The sequence below is a fragment of the Cebidichthys violaceus genome, unplaced genomic scaffold (genome assembly GCF_023349555.1).
Source record: "Cebidichthys violaceus isolate CVI_PGR_0920_01 unplaced genomic scaffold, fCebVio1.0.p SCAF_29, whole genome shotgun sequence".
NCBI lineage: Eukaryota > Metazoa > Chordata > Actinopteri > Perciformes > Stichaeidae > Cebidichthys > Cebidichthys violaceus.
This window is the reverse complement of record NW_027176472.1, coordinates 317,454-337,032: the sequence shown is the minus strand read 5'-3', so window position 1 is coordinate 337,032 and position 19,579 is coordinate 317,454. Positions and strand designations below refer to the sequence as shown.

General features: G+C 45.4%; 1 protein-coding gene across 3 annotated transcripts in view; it reads right to left on the bottom strand.

Annotated features, from left to right (window-relative positions):
• The window catches only part of LOC137880608 (contactin-4), a 94,387-nt gene that overhangs the window by 29,835 nt on the left and 44,973 nt on the right, over positions 1 to 19,579 (bottom strand). For 2 of the 3 annotated variants that reach the window (XM_068722047.1, XM_068722046.1), the window contains 10 exons: positions 14,627 to 14,781; positions 11,952 to 12,075; positions 11,613 to 11,788; positions 9,356 to 9,451; positions 6,106 to 6,309; positions 5,428 to 5,530; positions 5,068 to 5,252; positions 1,471 to 1,613; positions 1,053 to 1,182; positions 554 to 704 (listed from right to left, as the gene is read on the bottom strand). In XM_068722047.1, coding sequence (XP_068578148.1) covers positions 554 to 704; positions 1,053 to 1,182; positions 1,471 to 1,613; positions 5,068 to 5,252; positions 5,428 to 5,530; positions 6,106 to 6,309; positions 9,356 to 9,451; positions 11,613 to 11,788; positions 11,952 to 12,075; positions 14,627 to 14,681 — 1,367 coding nt within the window. In that variant the 5' untranslated portion in view covers positions 14,682 to 14,781. The remainder of the gene's footprint in view (positions 1 to 553; positions 705 to 1,052; positions 1,183 to 1,470; positions 1,614 to 5,067; positions 5,253 to 5,427; positions 5,531 to 6,105; positions 6,310 to 9,355; positions 9,452 to 11,612; positions 11,789 to 11,951; positions 12,076 to 14,626; positions 14,782 to 19,579) is intronic. The other variant, XM_068722048.1, reaches the window with a different exon arrangement.

Sequence of the window (19,579 nt, the reverse complement as noted above, 5' to 3'; positions counted from 1 at the left end):
GGGGTGGAGTTTTTGCTCAAGGATGCAATGAGTTCTTTTCCTCAGTTGTTCCACACACAGAGAGAGAGAGAGAGAGAGAGAGAGAGAGAGAGAGAGAGAGAGAGAGAGAGCGAGAGAGAGAGAGAGCGTCTCTTCAGGGTCTCGGTTCTACATCCAGCACTTTGACTGCCTTGAAGAGCTCTGAAGCTGTGGGACACTTTGAAGTTTCAAAAAGGAATTTCAAATTGCACTCTTTATCTTGTGCCTCAGAAAAAAAAAACTGATGGAGTAGAAGGTCATGGCCTCATTCTTAGATCTGGTAAAAAAAACAAAAAAAACAACTACTACTGTCAACAGAAAACCAACATCTTTTTCTATGTGAGGAATAAGGTGTCTATCTCTTTCCTGGGACCGAACAGGGCTGCGTTATGCAACGCTGACTTCCCCCTGAGTCCCCTTGAGCAGAGGCATAAATTACAATGAGCGCTAGAAATGAAAAAAAAAAAAAGGACCACGTGAGCAAAAAAACCCTTTAGCAGATGCCACGAGGAAGCGTGAGCGTACGGTACCCTACCTCTCGCTGTCCTTCAGGAGTTCGCCCCCTCTCCACCAGGAGACGGTGGCCCTCGGGGAGGCGTGGGGGCGGCACTCCAAGACCACCTCGCCCCCCCTCTGGATCACGGTGGACTTCTTCACGGGCCGCCGGGTGAAGTCCGGCGGTGAGGCTGAGGGAGCAAACCCGGCGTTAAGGGTCCCGTTTGTTTCTCGGGCGCAAAAACAGCCGCCGCGCATCAGCAGAAATGTCAAGCGCATCACAAGCAATTACGGCAAATTTTTTTTTTTTTTTTTTTGGGCCGCCACGCTGGCTTACTGTGTGAGAGAATTATGGAAATGAAAGAGAGGAGGGGGGGGGGTTGTGGCTCGGCGGGGAGCTGGTTCTGTCTCTTATCATTTATTTATTTCAGATAGGAAGCGTTTTCATTCAACTGACAGCACGATGTACAGGCAGTGTATATCTGCCTTGCCTCTGGTTCAGTGCGTTGTAAATAATACAGGGCGAGCAAACTGCTTACCTACAACCTTGAGCTCGGCGCTGGCATACACGGCTCCGTGTTCGCTCTCCGCCACGCACTGATACATCCCGGAGTCCAACAGACTGATCCTGGAAATGGTCAGTCGACCCGCTTCCACGTGGATCCTGCCCTGCAAAATCAGGCCAGCTGGTTAATGTTCGGCGACATCTTTTACCGATTTACATCCATTTTTTTTTTTTTTTTTCTTTTGCGAGACGAGTGCAAGCTGTTGGATCATCCTTTGCCTTCGAGGTTTTCAGCTAAGATTTGTTTCTGAATTGCCTCTAAAAAGAGTATTATTTTTGAGAGAATTGATTTTTCTTTGTGTGTGTGTGTGTGTGTGTGTGAGAGACATCACAATGAGGTTCTCACATTTTCTAACAAATGTCAAACCTCAGCTTGACTCGCGGCGTCTTACCTCCGCTGCTAGCGGCTGGCCGTTCTTCAGCCATTTGTACGTGGGCCGAGGTTTACCCATGGCTTTGCACTCCCACTGCAGATTAGCGTCGATGGCCATGTGAGCATCTTTCAGTGTCTGGACCCAGTGCAGATGTTCGGCGTCTGTGGGAAATACAGACGAATGTCATACATTTATTGACAATAAATGTCAAAAATTTAAATTGCAGAAGGAACAGATGAGTATAATGATCGTTATAATGGTATATTAATGCACTGTGCAGCTAAATAACTGGATTGCATGATTGCATTTATTTTCCCAACAACCATTTGAAGCATTTCGAGCTAGCTTGCTCTAAATGTGGAGTAAATTGCCGTCTTATTTTGACTGCCGAAGAGGTTTTCGGGTCTGATTTATAGATCTGAAACACGGCGTATTTGCACTACGCGTTTTCATCCAATTTGCTCTCGCAATCTGCGCGTATTTAGCTCCTGCTTTCACTGGGGCAGCGGCTCATTACGCAGTCAGCGCACGGGACTGGGCCTGCAGGCGCATTGTGCAGTAGGTGCAGTTCACGGATTGGGGATCACCAAGAGTGGAAATGTATTATGCTGCGAATATTGTAACAAAATAAAGCAACAGGATGTCAGAATGTCATCTATTTGTGTTGCAGTTCAACTCCACCAGAGAGGGAAAAAAACCCAACTAATTCTGTTACTCATGAAATTGAAAAATTCCTTGATTCGTTGGCCTGGGGTCAAAAAACAAAAAAAGAGAAAAGAATATATTGCTCGTATAAAAATACAGTTTACACAACACCTGCAGTCAGAGGTGAGAAAGCTGAGAGAAAGAGAGCGCTCTCTTCCTGTCTGCTCTCTCTTTCCCACCACGACCTCATCTTTTCAATACTCTCATTTCCTTCGGTTTATTACCCTTCAGAAGTGCCTGATTTCCCAATCCAAAACCCGAATGCACAATCAACTACAAGTAACTCCCTCTGCCCTTTGCATGTCTCCGCATTCAAGGTCCGATCATGAAGAAGTCTAAATGTGTAAATAAAGCCAGAGGGCACAACGTTTAGTCGGATTCAGTGAGGCAGAATCTCAGAACCCACCGGCTAACGGTGTGACGAAGTTTCGGGCCAAGACTTCCTCTGCCGTGTGTTTACAGTCCAATTAGCAACTTGAGAGGACAGAATGGCGTTGGAGTTGAGAGACAAAGTCTACATGCAGATGTTTGTTCATAGAGTTTAATAAAAAGCTAAAACGGCGTCAGGCGATAGCCGATGGGTTCCACGATTGCCTCCAGATATCTGTTTATGTACAGTTTGTGGGGCACACATAGAAACACATGGTCTTATTATGGGCTGTCATACATTAACGTGTTGTGGGCTGATAACAATCATCCTATACAAACAGTCCTATAAAAGCAGCGCTCTCTCCACCACGACAATTGACTAGAAATCGAAGAATATTACAACTTTTTGGACAAATTATCCTGAAGGAGGGAAAGCGAGCACGTCATCCAATGGCAGACTTCATCAAAGCTGGAAGAAGCTTTATGAATACGGCTCCATTCCTTATTTATTTTCATCATTTATCAGGTATTGCCTGAGAGGGTTCCCTTTAAAAGGACAGCTGAGGAGACCTCTAATGAAGTCATAGCTGTAAGGATGTTCTGACGAGATAAAGGGGTTTCAAATCCATGAGAATAGTAGGAAAGTGTATTGCTTTCTATTGTACTTCTACACTTGGTAGTATAGACTTCACTATACTAGTACTACACTTTGTTTTATCCTATTCACTTTGTATACGCACATGTATGTAATGTTAGTCGTATTGCAGTGATTGCCTATGTAATATACCTTCTTTTGAATGAAACAAACACATTGGAATTGTGGGTAATTATTTTTCTATCGACCCCCCCAGGAAGAGGAGCCGTCGCCCCGGTAACAGCTGGTGGGGATCCAAATAAATACAGCGAAAATCAATCTCGGTATAATGACGGACTGAGAGAGAAACTTTGAATCGATAATCACGTTTGCATACTATCATAGTGAGATTCGGAGGGGGGGGGGGGGGGGGTGAAGCTTTAAGCTCCAGGACTTTTGTAACGACTCAGCTCCTTCAGAAAGCGACCGCTGAGTCCACTTCCTCCGTCATGAAACAGAGTTTGAATCGCTGTTGCTCGTCTGTTGATCGCTCACTTGTTCGGGACCTCCACACTTCTCCGACTGTCCCTCTCTGCCTCTCTGCATGAATCCCAGTTAAACGTGGAGAAGCAGCATTTAGATACTTATTACAGTCATTCAGCAGACGCTTTTATCGGCTGCGGGAGCAATTCTGGGGTTAAGCGTCTCGCTTAAGGACACGTCGACATGCGACTGGCGGAGCCGAAGCCGGGGGATCGGATCGCCGTCTCTCTGATTGGAGGACGGCCCCCTGCTCTCCACTGAGCCACAGTCGCCTACTTTGCACCGCAGACGTGGAACAAAAGATTTGGTCCGACTTTAAACACTTCTTCTAATTCCAGGTTCTGTTTTATGTTCTCCTCTGCCTCTGACTGAACCTTCGGCCTGAATTATTTTTCAACCTTGCATTTCTTGATCTTTTTAATTTGATTTTGATTTTTTACATTTTTCTAATTGGATTTCTATCTTTTGAATTTGTTGGTTCATGTCGTGGCTTATCTCCTTTTCAATGGATTATGTAAAGCACCTTGAATTGCATTTTTTGCCTGAAATGTGCAACACGTGGCGCGCATCACTCGCGCTTTGTGTCAAACAGCCACTTACGCCTTCGCGTTTGGCGCTGCTCACGTCAAAAAAAACCTTAGAATCAAAACAGCTGGTATGCAAAATATATGTTAAACCAAAAAATGTACAGACGGATATGATATCGACCCGTTTTGTTAGGGTCTCAACTCTCTTGGACAAAGGAAGGCCGCATGTCTCCCACTGCTGCGTCTTTCCTCAGCAAAGCAGTTAAAATCAAATCAAAAGATATTTTAATAACGACAGAAGCAAAACAGTTACAAACACTATTAATAACAAAACAAACATATTCATTTCATGAAAGTGAGGACCCGGCCGGGCCACGCGACAGACTCTATGTCTGCCCCATGGATCAGGAGGAGGTCTGAAGATGAGCCCAGATTCACAGTCCTCTTGACCCTCCAAAGTCTCTGAAAAGTTCTCGCCTCACAACCATCGATCAGCTCAATGATTGGCTGAAATCCGATAAGCTCCCCCCTTGGCTGATAACCAATTGTTCTGGGCAGACACCTCACCCAGCCAGCACGTATCCTCCCCCCCCCCCCCCTCATAGACACTCAATATACATAAAATTCCTCACACTCTCCAGTTCCTCATTAACGGGACCAGCGGAGACTCTCACTGATCCGTCTGCCTATAGAAGACGGTTGCGGTTTGACAGCCGGCTCCTTTTGATTCTATGGACGCGGTAGATCCTATCCTGATGTATGAGTAATCTCATTTTCTACCTCAAGCCTCTGGTTAAAAGAAATGTTCAGTACGGAGAAAAAAAAAAAGAAAAAGCCCCCCCCCCCCCCCCCCCCCCCAAAAAAAAGATCCAAGCAAAAGGTATACACGGCTCTTACTGTGGAATATGAGTTGCCCTCTGGCGACATTTCGTCCTCTGGTGTTCGCGGCCACACACTCGTACACACCGGCGTCCTCCGGGCGAAAGTATGGGATTTCCAGAACCCCGCTGGAGTGGTTGATTTTAATCTTGCCAGGGAGTGGGTTTCCATCCGCTCTTCTCCAAGAGATGGAAGGCACGGGGCTGCAGAGGGCACACACACACACACACACACACACACACACACAGAAAGGTTACGCTGGCCACATGCTTCCCGCTCACACTGACCGGAAGGCCTGTCTCTGCTGAGGTAAAGGATCTCCGGACACTTCATGAATTTGACAATGCGACGTGAGCGCGGTTCCTTTCCGACACTTACTTTCCCAAGGCGAAGCATTCCAGCTTCACCGACGATCCTTTAGAGACTCGGAGGGCGTCGGGAAACTGAACCTCGATCTTTGGCTCGTATTCACCCATCACTGCTGCGTGAAGGATAAAAGAGGATCACATCAGTCCAAACACACACAAAAAAACCCCGGACACGCAGTTCCCTGTAATTCATATTGGATGTAAGAGCCGTGGTGACACTGGCGGGGGAGCGAAGCTCGCCGTACACACCAGCGTGTGGCTCAGCGGATGGATGACTTTGGATTACATATCTTGCTTCAGCTCGAATCTGAAGTGGTACACATAAATGGTCCTGATGGGGGTTTAGTATGTGTGGCAAGCTCCTCGCTGTATCTGTGTGTGTGTGTGTGTGTGTGTGTGTGTGTGTGTGTGTGTGTGTGCGCACGATACATTTCTGGTTATGTAAATATGTGCCTTCATGCATGCAGATAGACGGGGCTTCCTGGGATACACAACCCCTGTACAGTTCAGAGGCTTTGGGATGGTGTGGAAAAACAAAAGCAAAAACAGTGTCACGCTCAAGACAAGCGATTTATCTCTCCGGTTTGCCCCCCCCCCCCCCTCCTCCTCCTCCTCCCCCGTCCGACAGCGCGTCAGTTCAGTGCCCAAGATAACCAGGAGGCAACGGAGGCGAACTGAGGGTGCTTACCGTCTCTCCGCACCACCACGGGGGTTGGAGAGCTGAACACTGTGGCGTTGGTCATCATGTTTCTCACCACACACGTGTAGTTCCCCGCATCCGAGGCTTCGACTTTGGCTATGTACAAGTTGCCCGTCTTCTGAGAGATAAAACGGCGGGCGTCCTGTTGCAGGAAGCTCCGCTGGCCGTTGAAAACCCATGAATATTTGATCTCTGAAAAAAAAAAAAAAAAAAAAAGGTGAATAGAGGAACAGATGCACCTTCCTGTGACATTCCTAAAATGACATTAGAACCTGCATGGGAAGGGATCTCTTCACAAATAAATGATGAGATATTTTAGTTCTCTGCCAGAAACATAATAGATATGAGATGACATCACAGAATAAGGCTGGGGATATTTTATATTTTTGTCAACAATCCCACAAAAAGCATCAATGAACTGTAAAATGGCACTTAGAGGTTCTTTAGTTAAACAGAATGTGTGGGTTTTAATTACAAGAGGGAGTTGGACAAATTGTTGAGGTTTCTAAAGACACACTTCAGGCCCTTGATATCGCTCTGCTAGCTACAACCGCCCACAAGTTAAGGATGAGTCATCAAAAAAATAGACGAATTCAGCAGCCGCTACGACGACCGACAGCGGCGCATTGGGCTGAGAGTCGGCAGTTAAAGGCTACGTGTTCTGTTTGAGGAATAATGTTTACTTTGCACTCATTTAGGTGGCCCTGTTAGAACAATTAACATTCTATTTCAGTTAGAATACATTTATTCTGTAAGACCAGCCACAGCCTCTAACGTTAGCTAGCTAAGCTAGCAAGTTGGAGTTTGCCACTACCACTGGAGCAGTCGACAAGTGCTCTGGTTCTTCTACAGTAACGTTACACTGTAGACTAGAGAGAGTAATGGAGACTTGTTTACTTCCGGTATTTGTGTTTAATATATATATATCTCAGCCACACTGTTGTACTGGACAAGCATGTTCCTTTGTTACACTCTTCACAACTGATGTTTTGTGAATGTGAGTCAATCATTGCTCTGTGAAAATAGTCCACTATAAGTGTACTAGTTACTTATGTTTGAATACCATTTGAAAGAGAAACTGCAGTGCTCAGCTGTTTTTGAAAATGACTTTGTTTTCATAGAAATCAAGGATATATTTGTGATTTTTTGAAGACAGGAAGTAGGAATCTGGAAGTCGAGAATCACTGAGAGATGGATCGAGGTTGAGTTCAGCCAGACTGTGTGGAACACTGCAGCCCCCCTCACCCTTTTGAGTTGAACCGCTGTGTTAGGGTGTTGACACGCAGGGGTACATTCATGGTGGATATGTTGTTGTGAACAATGTAATTCTGCTGTTTATGTCCCAGGAGAATAAATTATGTTATTTAGTGGGGGTTTTTTGTATTATAAACAGCTTTGTAGTGTTTTGGCTTTTATCGTATCCGCCTTTAAACTCATGGAGCTATTAATCAAGCCGGCGTTTCTGGATTGCATTTCATTGTCTCACCTGAAACAGCACGCCCCCACCAAACCCACCCCATGTGGGTTTTTTTTGTTTTTGTTTTTGTTTTTGACCACGGGGCTGTTTTTTGGTCTGAATACCCAGTTTAACCGCATCTGCTTTGGTCTTTGCATATGATTCTTCAACAATAAGAAAAAAATAATAACTGGTATGGTATCGCAATAAATTCAAGCATAGATGGAATTGGTCACAAGGTCACAAGTGTGCTTTATTACTTTGTCGCATTCTGTATTATAGATTTTGCAGGCAAGTATGTATTTTGTCGATCTCCAACTCTTGTCGCACAGATTAAAGAGGAGGATTCATGTCAAAATAAAGGATGGAAAGGACTGATGAGAATGCCAATGTTAGCAGTGTAAAACACACACACACACACACACACACACACACACACACACACACACACAGAGAGAGAGAGGGGTAGAGATGTCTGCAGGGGCCCGCAGAGTGAACTTGGCTATTAGCCCAGCCCTCCTGTATCAGACACATGGCATTCTGCAGTCAGCCCTTTTGACTGGGCAGACGGTAAAAAGTCCCACACGCTTCCTTGAGGGAAAACAGTGAATTAAAATCATTACGGGGGAGAAGTCAGGGGCAGAAACTGACGGACCTTTCATGATTAGGAACTATCAGAGACTGGGTCTGTTTAAGAGCTAGCAGTCTCACAGCAACAGAGGACTTGCAGGCACATAATCTCATGTCCTCTGACAGAGTTTAACTCTCGGCACGGCTCCTTTTTAGACCACTTACCTATTGATTGCTCGCATGATCCCTCTTTTGCCAAGGTGCATCACTGTGCTCCTCGAGTGGCGCAATCAACAAGCATTAAAGAAGCTTTTGACATAATGTGGCAGCAAACACCTCCCCCCTCCCCTCCCAAAAAAACAAAAAACAAATACCATTTTTCAATTTTAGAAACACCTGAAGCTAGCATTATCGTGTAGCGCAAATCCCATCACATGTGTGACAATGCTGTGTTTAAGAGGCAAAATGAAGAGATGGGGAGGCTTTGGGAAGGGGGGAGGGGAGGGGAGGCTGGAGGGCAAATTGTTAAAGTGTGGATTCCCGCGTGGCCGTAGGATTCAGCTGGCAACAGAGAGCGGAGAAAAGGCTGCAACGCTGGCGTGAAATTGTGCTGGTGGGCACCGGATGGCTGCAGGAGTGCGGACCACTTTGAGGGTCTGCTAATCAGCAGCGCACAGACACGCGAGCCGACTCGCAGCTGTGCCACGAGGATAAACGCTTCCCCGGGCCACAGCAGCCACCGGCAGACTTTATTACCCCGCAGATAACCTGCCCACATATGAGAAAAAAAAAAAAAAAAAAAACAAGTAAAAAGACAGTTGGGGGAAGTGGAGCGCTGGAGACTTTATAGATGACAGCGTGGTCACAGATCATATGGCCTAGAAAAGTGAGCTCAAGGTTAAGAAGTACAAGGCTGTGAACTATAGATGTGAAGGCAATGGGTCTGGGTAGAGCGGTGGCTGAGCATGAAAAAAAAAAAAAAAAAAAAGTTCCCCCCACCGTCTGACAGATAAGGAGAAAACAGTGTGTCAGAGTTGGAGAGGAAGAGCAGCAAAAAGAGAAGGTGGGAAGGTATAACAAAGAAAAAAAACAAAAGAGACACGGCAGTGTTACAGGGAGATAATAAGCAGCCGAGTGAGGAACAATAAAGACTGCTGAGGCAAGCAGGAGTGCGAGAGCGCGGCAGACAATGCGGGAGAGTTAGCGCCGTACCTCCGTAATGGGGTGGAGGGCCGCAGAGCAGAACCACGGCTTGACCCTCTCTCACCGACACCGTGTTCCTTGACTTCCTGCTGAAGTTCTGCAGAACTGTTGAATATGAAATGAGAGAAGAAAAGAAAAAAAACATAGACGACTTGTCAGTGTTTGACAGCTGGAATGACTTTAGGAAAAAGGTGACGACTAGGAAAATGGGCATTTCAGCCGGCAGAATTACTTCTGTTGGCGTTGCTTACAAGTCAGAGGAGGAGTCGCTCGTTAATATCGCAGCACGAGCCGGAGATCTGGGCGAGGGTGCACCAAAGCGCCCCTTCGCCAATCGAGCTTGAGAGATTACTTTCGCCTTTAATTAAATGCTGCCATGCGGCGTGAGAGAATAAACAGCGGGGGAGGACATATCAATCCCAAAGTCTCATAAATACCAGACGAGTCCCAGGAGGGATCCATGAAATATCAGCGGTGGTCAAATCAGAACTCATGCGATAAAAAAAATCCCCCAGAATTAAGACATTCCTTCAGACTAGTGCGATTGACATTCAATCCGAGATGGCGCTCTGTGATACGAGGGCGGGATCGGAGAGAATAAACTATTGACAATAAGACACGTGGGAATTCATGACTACTTCCGTGCCCTTTACACGCAGAGGACCCCCCCCCCCCCGGAGAGTTCTCCTCAGAGGGACCTTTTTGTTGTTGTGTGGATGTGCAGCGTGTTAAATATGAAAATACGGCAGAACAAATATACTTGCCAAACCAGCACAGTCAAGGAATAACCTCAGTGTGCCAGTCTGTTACCACTCTTACTACTAAAATCTGATATTAAACAAAAAAAAACAAAAAACATTATACAATAAAAAGACAAATCTATAAATCTACAACCCAGTTAATGGGTAACACTACTATTTTTGCCCATTAGGAGTGTATCGTTAGCATGTTAATGTTCAATCAGACACATTTAGGGTATCCTGCCATGAAATATTTGATAAGTAGAAAATGTTCCTGTTGTAGATGCTAGCTAAAACGTCAGAGGAGTGAATGAATTTCATAGCAAAAAAGTAGCAAAGTGGTGAACTGACCAACACTGCCACACCTAGAATCATACCTACCGGCCTGGTTACAAATTGTGTGTATTATTGATTTAGATAATTGTTTTAAGCATAGATGGTAAAATGATCTGGGTCCCCTGGTGCTATATACAAGATTGGGAGCATTTCTATTGCCCATAAATGGCTCTCAACATTGCAACAACTGAGCCGTCGGCTTGCAGCTAACGGTGATACCGGTGATACCGGCGATACCGGTGATAACGGTGATACCTGTGATACTGGTGATAACGGTGATAACGGTGATACCTGTGATACCGGTGATAACGGTGATAACGGTGATAACGGTGATAACGGTGATACCGATGATACCAGTGGCAACGGTGATACCGGTGATAACGGTGATACCTGTGATACCGGTGATAACGGTGATACAGATGATAACGGTGATACCGGTGATACCGGTGATAACGGTGATACCTGTGATACCGGTGATAACGGTGATACAGATGATAACGGTGATACCTGTGATAACAGTGATAACGGTGATAACGGTGATAACGGTGATACCTGTGATAACAGTGATAACGGTGATAACAGTGATACCGGTGATACCGGTGATAACAGTGATAACGGTGATACCGGTGATACCTGTGATAACGGTGATACCTGTGATAATGGTGATACCTGTGATAACGGTGATACCTGTGATACCGGTGATAACGGTGATAACGGTGATAATGGTGATAACGGTGATAGCGATGATAGCGGTGATAATGGTGCAAACTAAGGCAACAGTGCTGACAGAGCGAACAGCGGTAACCTGGTGGACTGGAGGCTGGACGCCGCACTTCGGCAGCGATAGCATCGGTCGGGATGACGCTATCGGCCGTGCTGCAGTCACTCACATGCACCAACATGCACTAAAGACACACACGGCCTGTCCATCTATGTCAACAAAGGAAGGAGAAACTCAGATAGCGGCACACACACACACACGGAGGGAGAGCGACTACATTCTCTGCTCGGGGAGACTTTACTGCACTTTATCTTTACGTTTGCTCCTGTGCATCCCGTATAACGCTCCTTCAATATTGTCATTCTATTAAGTCGTGCACAATTTCACAAACCTAAGGGAAAAAAAAAAAAAAGCGTCACGTCAGGAACAGAATGTACGGTAAATACAAAAAAATCGGACTCTTACTCACAGGCAAACTGGACTTTCGCCTCCCTGCTGACGACGGTCCCAAAAGTGTTGGTGGCGATGCACTGATACACTCCTCCGTGATCGATGACATGCGGATTATTGATCAACAGGTTCCCCTCCACAAGGCTGTAGTTAGGATCTGACTGCGTGTTTATTTCACTCCCATCCATTATCCACCTGTAGAGAAATAGCAAAAGAGGTTTCCTAGGCGTGCTAACAGTGTGATTCCCTCGTCATCTTTGGGAAAATAAATCCATACAGTAACGCAGTAACGCAGCCTGGTATCATAAACACCGTAGTGTCACGTACCAGGCAGTCAAAGGGCAGTAAAAACACTTACCTGTAATGCGGAGGTGGGTTTCCCTTTGCTTTGCAATTAATAAACACCTGCTTATCATCAGCGCTCAGGGGGAAAATACTGTCACTAGGCTCCTGGGTGAAGACAGGACCATGGCGTGTATTATCTGTGGAGGGGGGGGGGGGGAGCACATTACAGTACAACAATACAGTACTCAGCATGTGACACTGAATTAATGCAAAAATAAATCACTCGGTGCTCAAAAAAACAACAACAACAACAACCCGTCTTTTAAACTCTACACCCAAATAATTAGCTGCCAACGTGGCTCTTCTGCGTTTCATAAGCCCTCTTGTGCACATGTCACGAGGCAGATAACGCGCTGCGATGAGAGAGCAATTAAAGGAGGGATAACCCCGTCCTACGCCGGCTAAATGCCGCACTTCAACACGCCGGACGTGAGCCTTCGTTCGATCGCTCACAATCAGGAAACTTACTCCGAGAAGTCATTTTATCAGTGCACAGGTACAGGAAACAGAAGCAACTCTGACTCATTGATTTCATTTTGAACCCAATTCATTAGTATTGCTAAGGTTTTAAACATGTACCATTCTCACACAATGCATTTTTCAGTCTAGATTAGTATTACTTAGTATACAACAAGTGTTCCTGTGTACAAGTGTACATTTAAACATTTCCCTTCATCGAAATAGTACTTACAACTCTAGTTAGCCAGACAATGCTAACCATTGCAGCTAATGTCAGAGCAGATAAACACACTGTTAATCTACTCACCAGTTGTGGACTGTGGCTGTATAAGCGGCTGTGTATCTCACGCAAAATGTCAATTACTTCTGGTGTTAAGTGTTACTAAAAAGGTGCTTTAGTGAGAGCTCCAGCCGCCTCTCTTTAGTCAAACTCACACTTTGAGTCCGGCTCGCTGTGTGAACATGAACGTACATAGACAGAAAGCTGTAGCTCCAACACATGCCAAGAGTAATTAGAAACATTGTCAAGTGACCCAGCTGGCTAATTGAGTTACGCTTTATTCCATTATGATCGCAATGCAAGTAGGATAACTCGGTTAAGGTGTTTACATGGGCGCCGCAATATCTTATTCTGGATGTGATCCGGTCATTAGACAGCCTGCGAAGCTGTTGAATGTATGCATGTATGTTTGTGTGTGTGTGTGTGTGTGTTTCATCCACGCGATCAATACACAGGAGTAATTAACCAATGTAGCACTAATTACTCCCATGAAATCTAACATTTCTTCAATGGACGCGGACTCACACACACTGGTGCCCCCCCCCCCCCTTTCCTCTGAGCCCCTCGCCGGCCGTTGCTCCTGCAAAATATGGTTCATTTGTCTTTCGGCGCACTTCTTTTTGTCTCTAACCTTGGCGAGGACAAAGAGTGCTCCCTCCCGTATCATCATCATCGCCATCATCATCATCCTAATGAGAGTGGGAGTGTTTGCTTCAGGTAAGGGCCACGTCCCCCCCCCCCCCCCCCCGGCCTCTGAGGGAAGCGCTTAATTTCTTTATTATTTTTTTTTTTTTACCCTGGTTTGCGATGTCCTTTAAATTAAACAAATTAATGAGCCTTAAATAGCCGGGCTATTTCACCAGGGAAATGATCGGGTGGTTTCTGTGTGTGTACGCTGGAGAACAGGCCTGCCCTGTAAACACACCGACTGCCCTGACCGCTAGCATACACACAAACACACAAACACACAAACACGGGCGCACAAATTAACACTTAATTAGTTTTCATGGGAGTGCATGCAAATTTGAGCTCACTGGCGGGGATGTATGTGTGGCGCGGCGCATGCTGCTATTTGCATTTCCCTTCATTCTTCTCTCTCGCGTTTGCAGGCCGCGTAGATATACCGCAGTGAAACTGCTGACTTGAGACGAGATGCTGAATCAATGGACACGACGGCATAAATAACAAAACAACAAACCCCACTCCGTGCGCCGTATACATTTAAGTGTATTTTTTTTTCTGATGAATAAACGGTTGGTTTAAGATCAGCATACACAGCGTATCCATCACACGTCGACATTAAATCTCACTCGGGGGCTGCGCGGGTTACCGTACCCAGACGTCGAGTGAGCGCTCTCGGAGAGATTTGAACTCCTCAGCTGTAGCTCACGCAGGTATTAGGGCGCCATAAGCTAACGCCGAGGAGCGCCTCGGCACGCGGCGGAATCTATGTGGCTGAGAACGAGTGCTTACCACATTTCACGTAAGTGGCAGCAGTTGGACATAAAGCGGTGAAATTGCATAATAAAATAGGGAGGCGTTAGAAAAAAAAAAAAAAGACCAGAGAGAGTGTGAGCATTCGTACGGTTTCTCTTCAAATGTAAATCCGACAGTGAGTCACGTTTATCAGAGAGGGATCTGAAGAGAACGTGTTGAACTACGGCTGTCGTTACATTTTAAAGATAAAAATTTAACGATAACAGTTAATCTTTAGAGAGGCACAAAGGCAGTTTCACTTAATCCTGAGACAACTTCATCCCTCCATGGAAAACTACACTTTTTTATAAAAAGCCTTCTGAGACTATCGCTCCTTTTCAAATGAAATGAACCTGCATGGGAACGAGGAGAACCCTCCCAGTGGGGAGATGTATGCATATCAGGTGTGTGTGTGTGTGTGTGTGTGTGTCTGTGCGTGTGTCGTATGATGGCGGCTGTACTTGGCGTCTCACCAGCCAGGCACTCTTTGAGTGACAGAAGGATTAACAGTTCCCATGGCAACAGCATCTTCACTTTCCAAGGTCAAAGATTCTCCTTCTTCCCATCCAGTCCAGGAGAGCGGAGGATGTTTCCTGGGCGGACGCTGCTGCTGCTGCTCCGTTTGGCTCTGGAAGGAGAAAAAAAAAAAGTAAAAAAAAAAAAGAAGGAGTGCAGATGAGCGTGAGGAGATGCCATCTACAAACTAGAAAAGGAAACAAGCTGGAACTCGTGGAAAATCGTTGAGCCATTAATAATTCATTCAACCAAATAAGGCGAGCCAAGATCCCGTGCCGAAGGGCCGGCTAGCAGCTGATACCGAGGAGCTGATATTTTTAGTGTACACATACCGCCGCTACGCTATCTCCTCGTGGCAAGTCAAGCATTCAACAATTTAAAAAAAAAAAAAGGAAAAAAATGTGGCTCGCAGCAACAGATGAGCAGAGCTGCCTGCCAACGGTAATGCTAAGCTTTCTAATAACTGCTAGTTCAACATATTTACTTTGGTAAAATGTGTGATGTATTAATGCACAGCGTAAATCACGGGGAATGCTAATGAATGTAGACAGACTGAACTGAAGGAGAGGGAGAGAGAAAAAAAAAATTAAGATCCCTCTGTGGGCAAATCACTCAACCCACTTAAAAACATGTTAACAGAAACAGAGATCTTCCACGGATCACGATGCCAGGAACTATTGCCATCGATTCACAACTACAGAACGAAAGCTGTGATCGTTTGGCCAACCTCGTTGAAAGCAATTACAGGTAAGACAATGGCAGCTCGCGCTGTTTTCGGTTGCAGTCGGACACATCGGGGCGTCGGGATATTGCTTCTGAGCCCATGGTTGGCGGCTTCTAAACGTCGATATTTGAACCCGCGGAGAACGATCAGCTCTGAGGAGAGTGAATATTGGACTTCATCAGGAGGGCAGCAACATCGGCTGCTTCAAGTAGCAGCAGCCTGATGTCTTGCTGTCGTCTCGTGTGTTGTTACTGTATGTGTGTTCAGTACAGGGTGTTCCGTTACGCGGTTTCTTTTAGGTTTGGTAAACCCTGAGAAAACAAATTATTACTGTAACCGAGGCAGACTCACTTTGGCCAAACTGAAGCAAAATGTCAGTTAATTAACCAACATGAATAATATTTGTCGTGTAAGATAAAAATGAATCAACATTAAATAGCTCGTCTTCTTACTGCTTCTATTTAATAACTAAAATAATTAGTTAGAGGTTGGCATTTCGGCTGTCGATTCTGGATTTTGGTCGTCACCATCTTGGTTTTTGGTTCAACTAGAAGTGTCACAAGAGGGTGGAGCTAAGTACAACAATAGGACATTTTTAGGCAACCAAAAATGTTACAATTAACTTTCATGAACTGAAAACACACAGTGAAAGGGTTAAACCCAGAACAGACAACGCCATGGTAGCGACCTGTCAATCAAAAGGTAGCCACGCCCTAAATCATCCCCTGCTTTATCATCTATTTGACTATAAATGGAACATAATGTACTAAATGAGCATCATGCTGTTTTGAAGAAGACTTGAAACTAGAGATTGAGACCATAAACTCATGTTTACAATGTTTACTGAGGGAATAAATCAAGAGAGAAGTAGAGTCATTTTAGACTAGACTTCTATACAATCAGAGGAGTCGCCCCCTGGTGGACACTAGAGAGAATGCAGCTTTAAGGCTCTTCTGCATTGGCTTCACTTTTCAGACCCGCAGGTTGCCGTCTGGTTTATCGCGTTTATCTGCTTTATGTGATGTTGACGTGAAAAGTGAAAGCACGGTCGGTGTGTCTGTTCATCTTTTCTGTTCATGCACTTATGAATGCATAATCAATATATTTGTTCTGTATATTAATCATTAATAAATGAAAAAAACAATAAATGACACAACATTTTGTGTTATTCATTAAAAAGTGAAAATAATGAATTCATTGTTTATTAATTAATAAACAATTTTTTTTTGATGACAAACACCTGATTGCACCCACATTAAAGAAATGGAACGATTTAAACGTGCAAACTTTTATGAGCTCTAATAGAGAAGAACACACAATGTTAAACATAAAATGCAAAGATGTCTTCTTTTTTTTTTTACAGCATTTCTTCGTACTTTTCTGTCTGTTGCCGACTGATGGATGCAACAAAACAGGAAGAATCACCACTGGTGAAGGGAGGAATGGAGAAGAAGCATTAGCCGGATAGAAGGCGAAGTAGATTTATTCTGCTCTCCATTATTTATTCTAAGGGAGCACAATACTGATCACTCAAGCTTCATCTTGTCAGTCATCATTATCGATTTGGTTTCCACTTTTTTTTCTTTTCTTTTTTTCCACCCCAAGCTTCTGCCTTTTTTGTTTGTCATCCGGCCCGCAATCTTGTCATAAGTCTCAATCAAATATGGAGGGATGGATCAATAACGAGAGATATGGTTGATGGCTTTCCTTATGAGACTCACTGTGTTGATATATCGGCTCGTTCGGGAGAAAACCAATGGAGAAACTTTATCCGTTTCAGCGGCAGAGAGGACGGTGAGCTATGCAACGCTCTTTCAAATAAGTTCGCTCTGTTCTTTAGAGTCAGAGTTAAAACTGTTCATTGATTAAGACGCTGGATGAATAGGCGTGAAGTGAATCACACAAAGCTGCGTATGGCAGTTACACGGTTAAATGCACCTTTTTTTATTTTATTTTTTTTAATTTCGGGCTTTCAGAAACTTTGAAATCGATGCGAAATGTTTTCCAGACATTCTGTCAAAAACGGCACATCTACGATCGATGCCGTTATAGGCCGACACCTGTAAGTAATTCCAAATCAATATGTTTTTAAATTCAGACGCGCTCGCCAAGAGCCGGGTGAGCCGAGGAACTCGGAACGAGTCAAATTAGACCCAGAGATGAAAACCTGCATCTTTAAAGCGGGATCAGCTACTTCATCGGCGCCTTCACATTGATCAGACCGAGCTGAGAATCGTCTCGGCTATTTTTGAGCCTGAATTGAAATGATTTAGAAGCTTGCGTTGAGGAGCGTTTACTCCTCCCTAAAGCACGGGGGCGGATCTTCATAGCGCTATTTGACGTATAACTTCTGGGTAACGTCTACATTAATACCCACGTAATTCATTCGCGCGAGTGAATCCGAGACGGATCACTTGCCGATACGAGGACTCTCGATGAGGAATTGCAGCCGTTGGTATTTAGTGGATTGAGAGGATACGGGAACCATTACAGCCCCGCTGCAGAGGTTGTCTAACAAGCCCCCCAGCAGCCTCGAGTCATTAGTCGACGCGCTCGGCCCGGTGATCAATGTTAATCTGCGTTCGCCGTAGTCAGCCGTCCGCTCTCACTTTCCAAGCTGATCAACTTCATTTCGCCCCGGCTCGCGAACGCGCTCCTTTTTGGCATTCAAAGTCAGACACAAAAGGAGCCTGATTGCATTCAGCCATAGACAGTGGCTGTTACGCATACGGCGTGCAAAATGCAGAGGCCGCAATCCCCGGAAGGTGTATAAGCGAGGGAGCCGGCGCCGCTCCTCCTGTCGAATAGCAACAACTCTTGTTTTAATGATGCATGGGGGCTTCCGTGGCAATCCTTTTGGGAGGATGTGTTTCTTGGTCACGGTCCAGAAATTTAAAGTAGTTGCTTGTGATCCCCATGATTAATTTATATACCCTAGAAAGAAAAAAAAAAATATATATATATATACAATGGTAATAATTCTTTGTGCCCGGCGGATGGTGGTCGCAGGTGTTGGAAATACCAAATGGGATGAGGCCAAGCTAATGGTGCCTGCGAGGGAAACTATCTGTCAGGGATAATCCCTAATACTGTAACACCTCCCCGCCACAGATAATGTGCTTCCCCCCCCGCCTCTCTCACTAGCCCGTGATATTGAGATAGCTGTGGAGAAAATGATTAGAGGGGGGGGGGGGGGGGAATGGATATTGACACGGATAGATGTATGTATCCAGAGTGAAGTACTGCCCGGTTTAATGTTCAGCGATGATGAGCTCCCCCCCGCTCTGGAAATAGCCAAACTGGGCTATGAATAAAAAGGGTGTCCTGTGAACTCTGGTGAGCCGGGTTCCACGTCATTACACTCTGTGTAATTGGCTGAACATGCGACTGCAGAAATTGACTTGCGAAAAGTAATTAAGGCTTTTGTTATTTCCCTTTTTTTTTTTTTTTTGAGAGGGCCCCCCATTTGGCCCCTTTGAACCCCCCCCCCCCCCCTAAAAGCCTGAACACATAGAGCTTCATACGTAGTAATTGTTCAATAAACCGACGCTCCTATTAAAACATGTCTTATCTGCACGGGGCTCCGGTTTCATCAGAAGAAGTGCCAGGCTGCGTAAATATCCGGAAAAGCCTCCTGATCTCACATCTCACATCCAAGTCGGCCACAAGGGAGCATGAGCGGCGCCGCAGCCGGGGGGGGGGGGGCGAACCGTCACTCACGGCGCCAGTGCATATTATTACTCATTGACTACGAGTCGGAGGAGGATGTGGAAAGCTAACATCCCGTCAATCCAATAGAGGCTCAGCAAACACAAGCGGACATGAAGTTTTGAGCGAGGAAACGAATACTCATGAATGCCCCCCCCCCCCCCCCCAGATAAGAGCTGAGAATGGTACAGTATAATACACGTTAAAGCAGTGTTTGAAGGTGTCGTCCGTCAGTGGTAAATAGACTGTACTTGTATACTTGAATACTAGTCTTCCGACCACTCAAAGCACTTTATCACTACATGTCGTCTTTCACCCGTTCACACACTGATGGACAGGGGCTACCATGCAAGGTGCCACCTGTCCATCAGGACTCTAACTCACATACAGTCGCACACCGTAGGCGACTTGTGGTTCAGTGTCTCGCCCAAGGACACATCGTCATGGACTAGCGGAGCCGGGGATCAAACCGCCGATC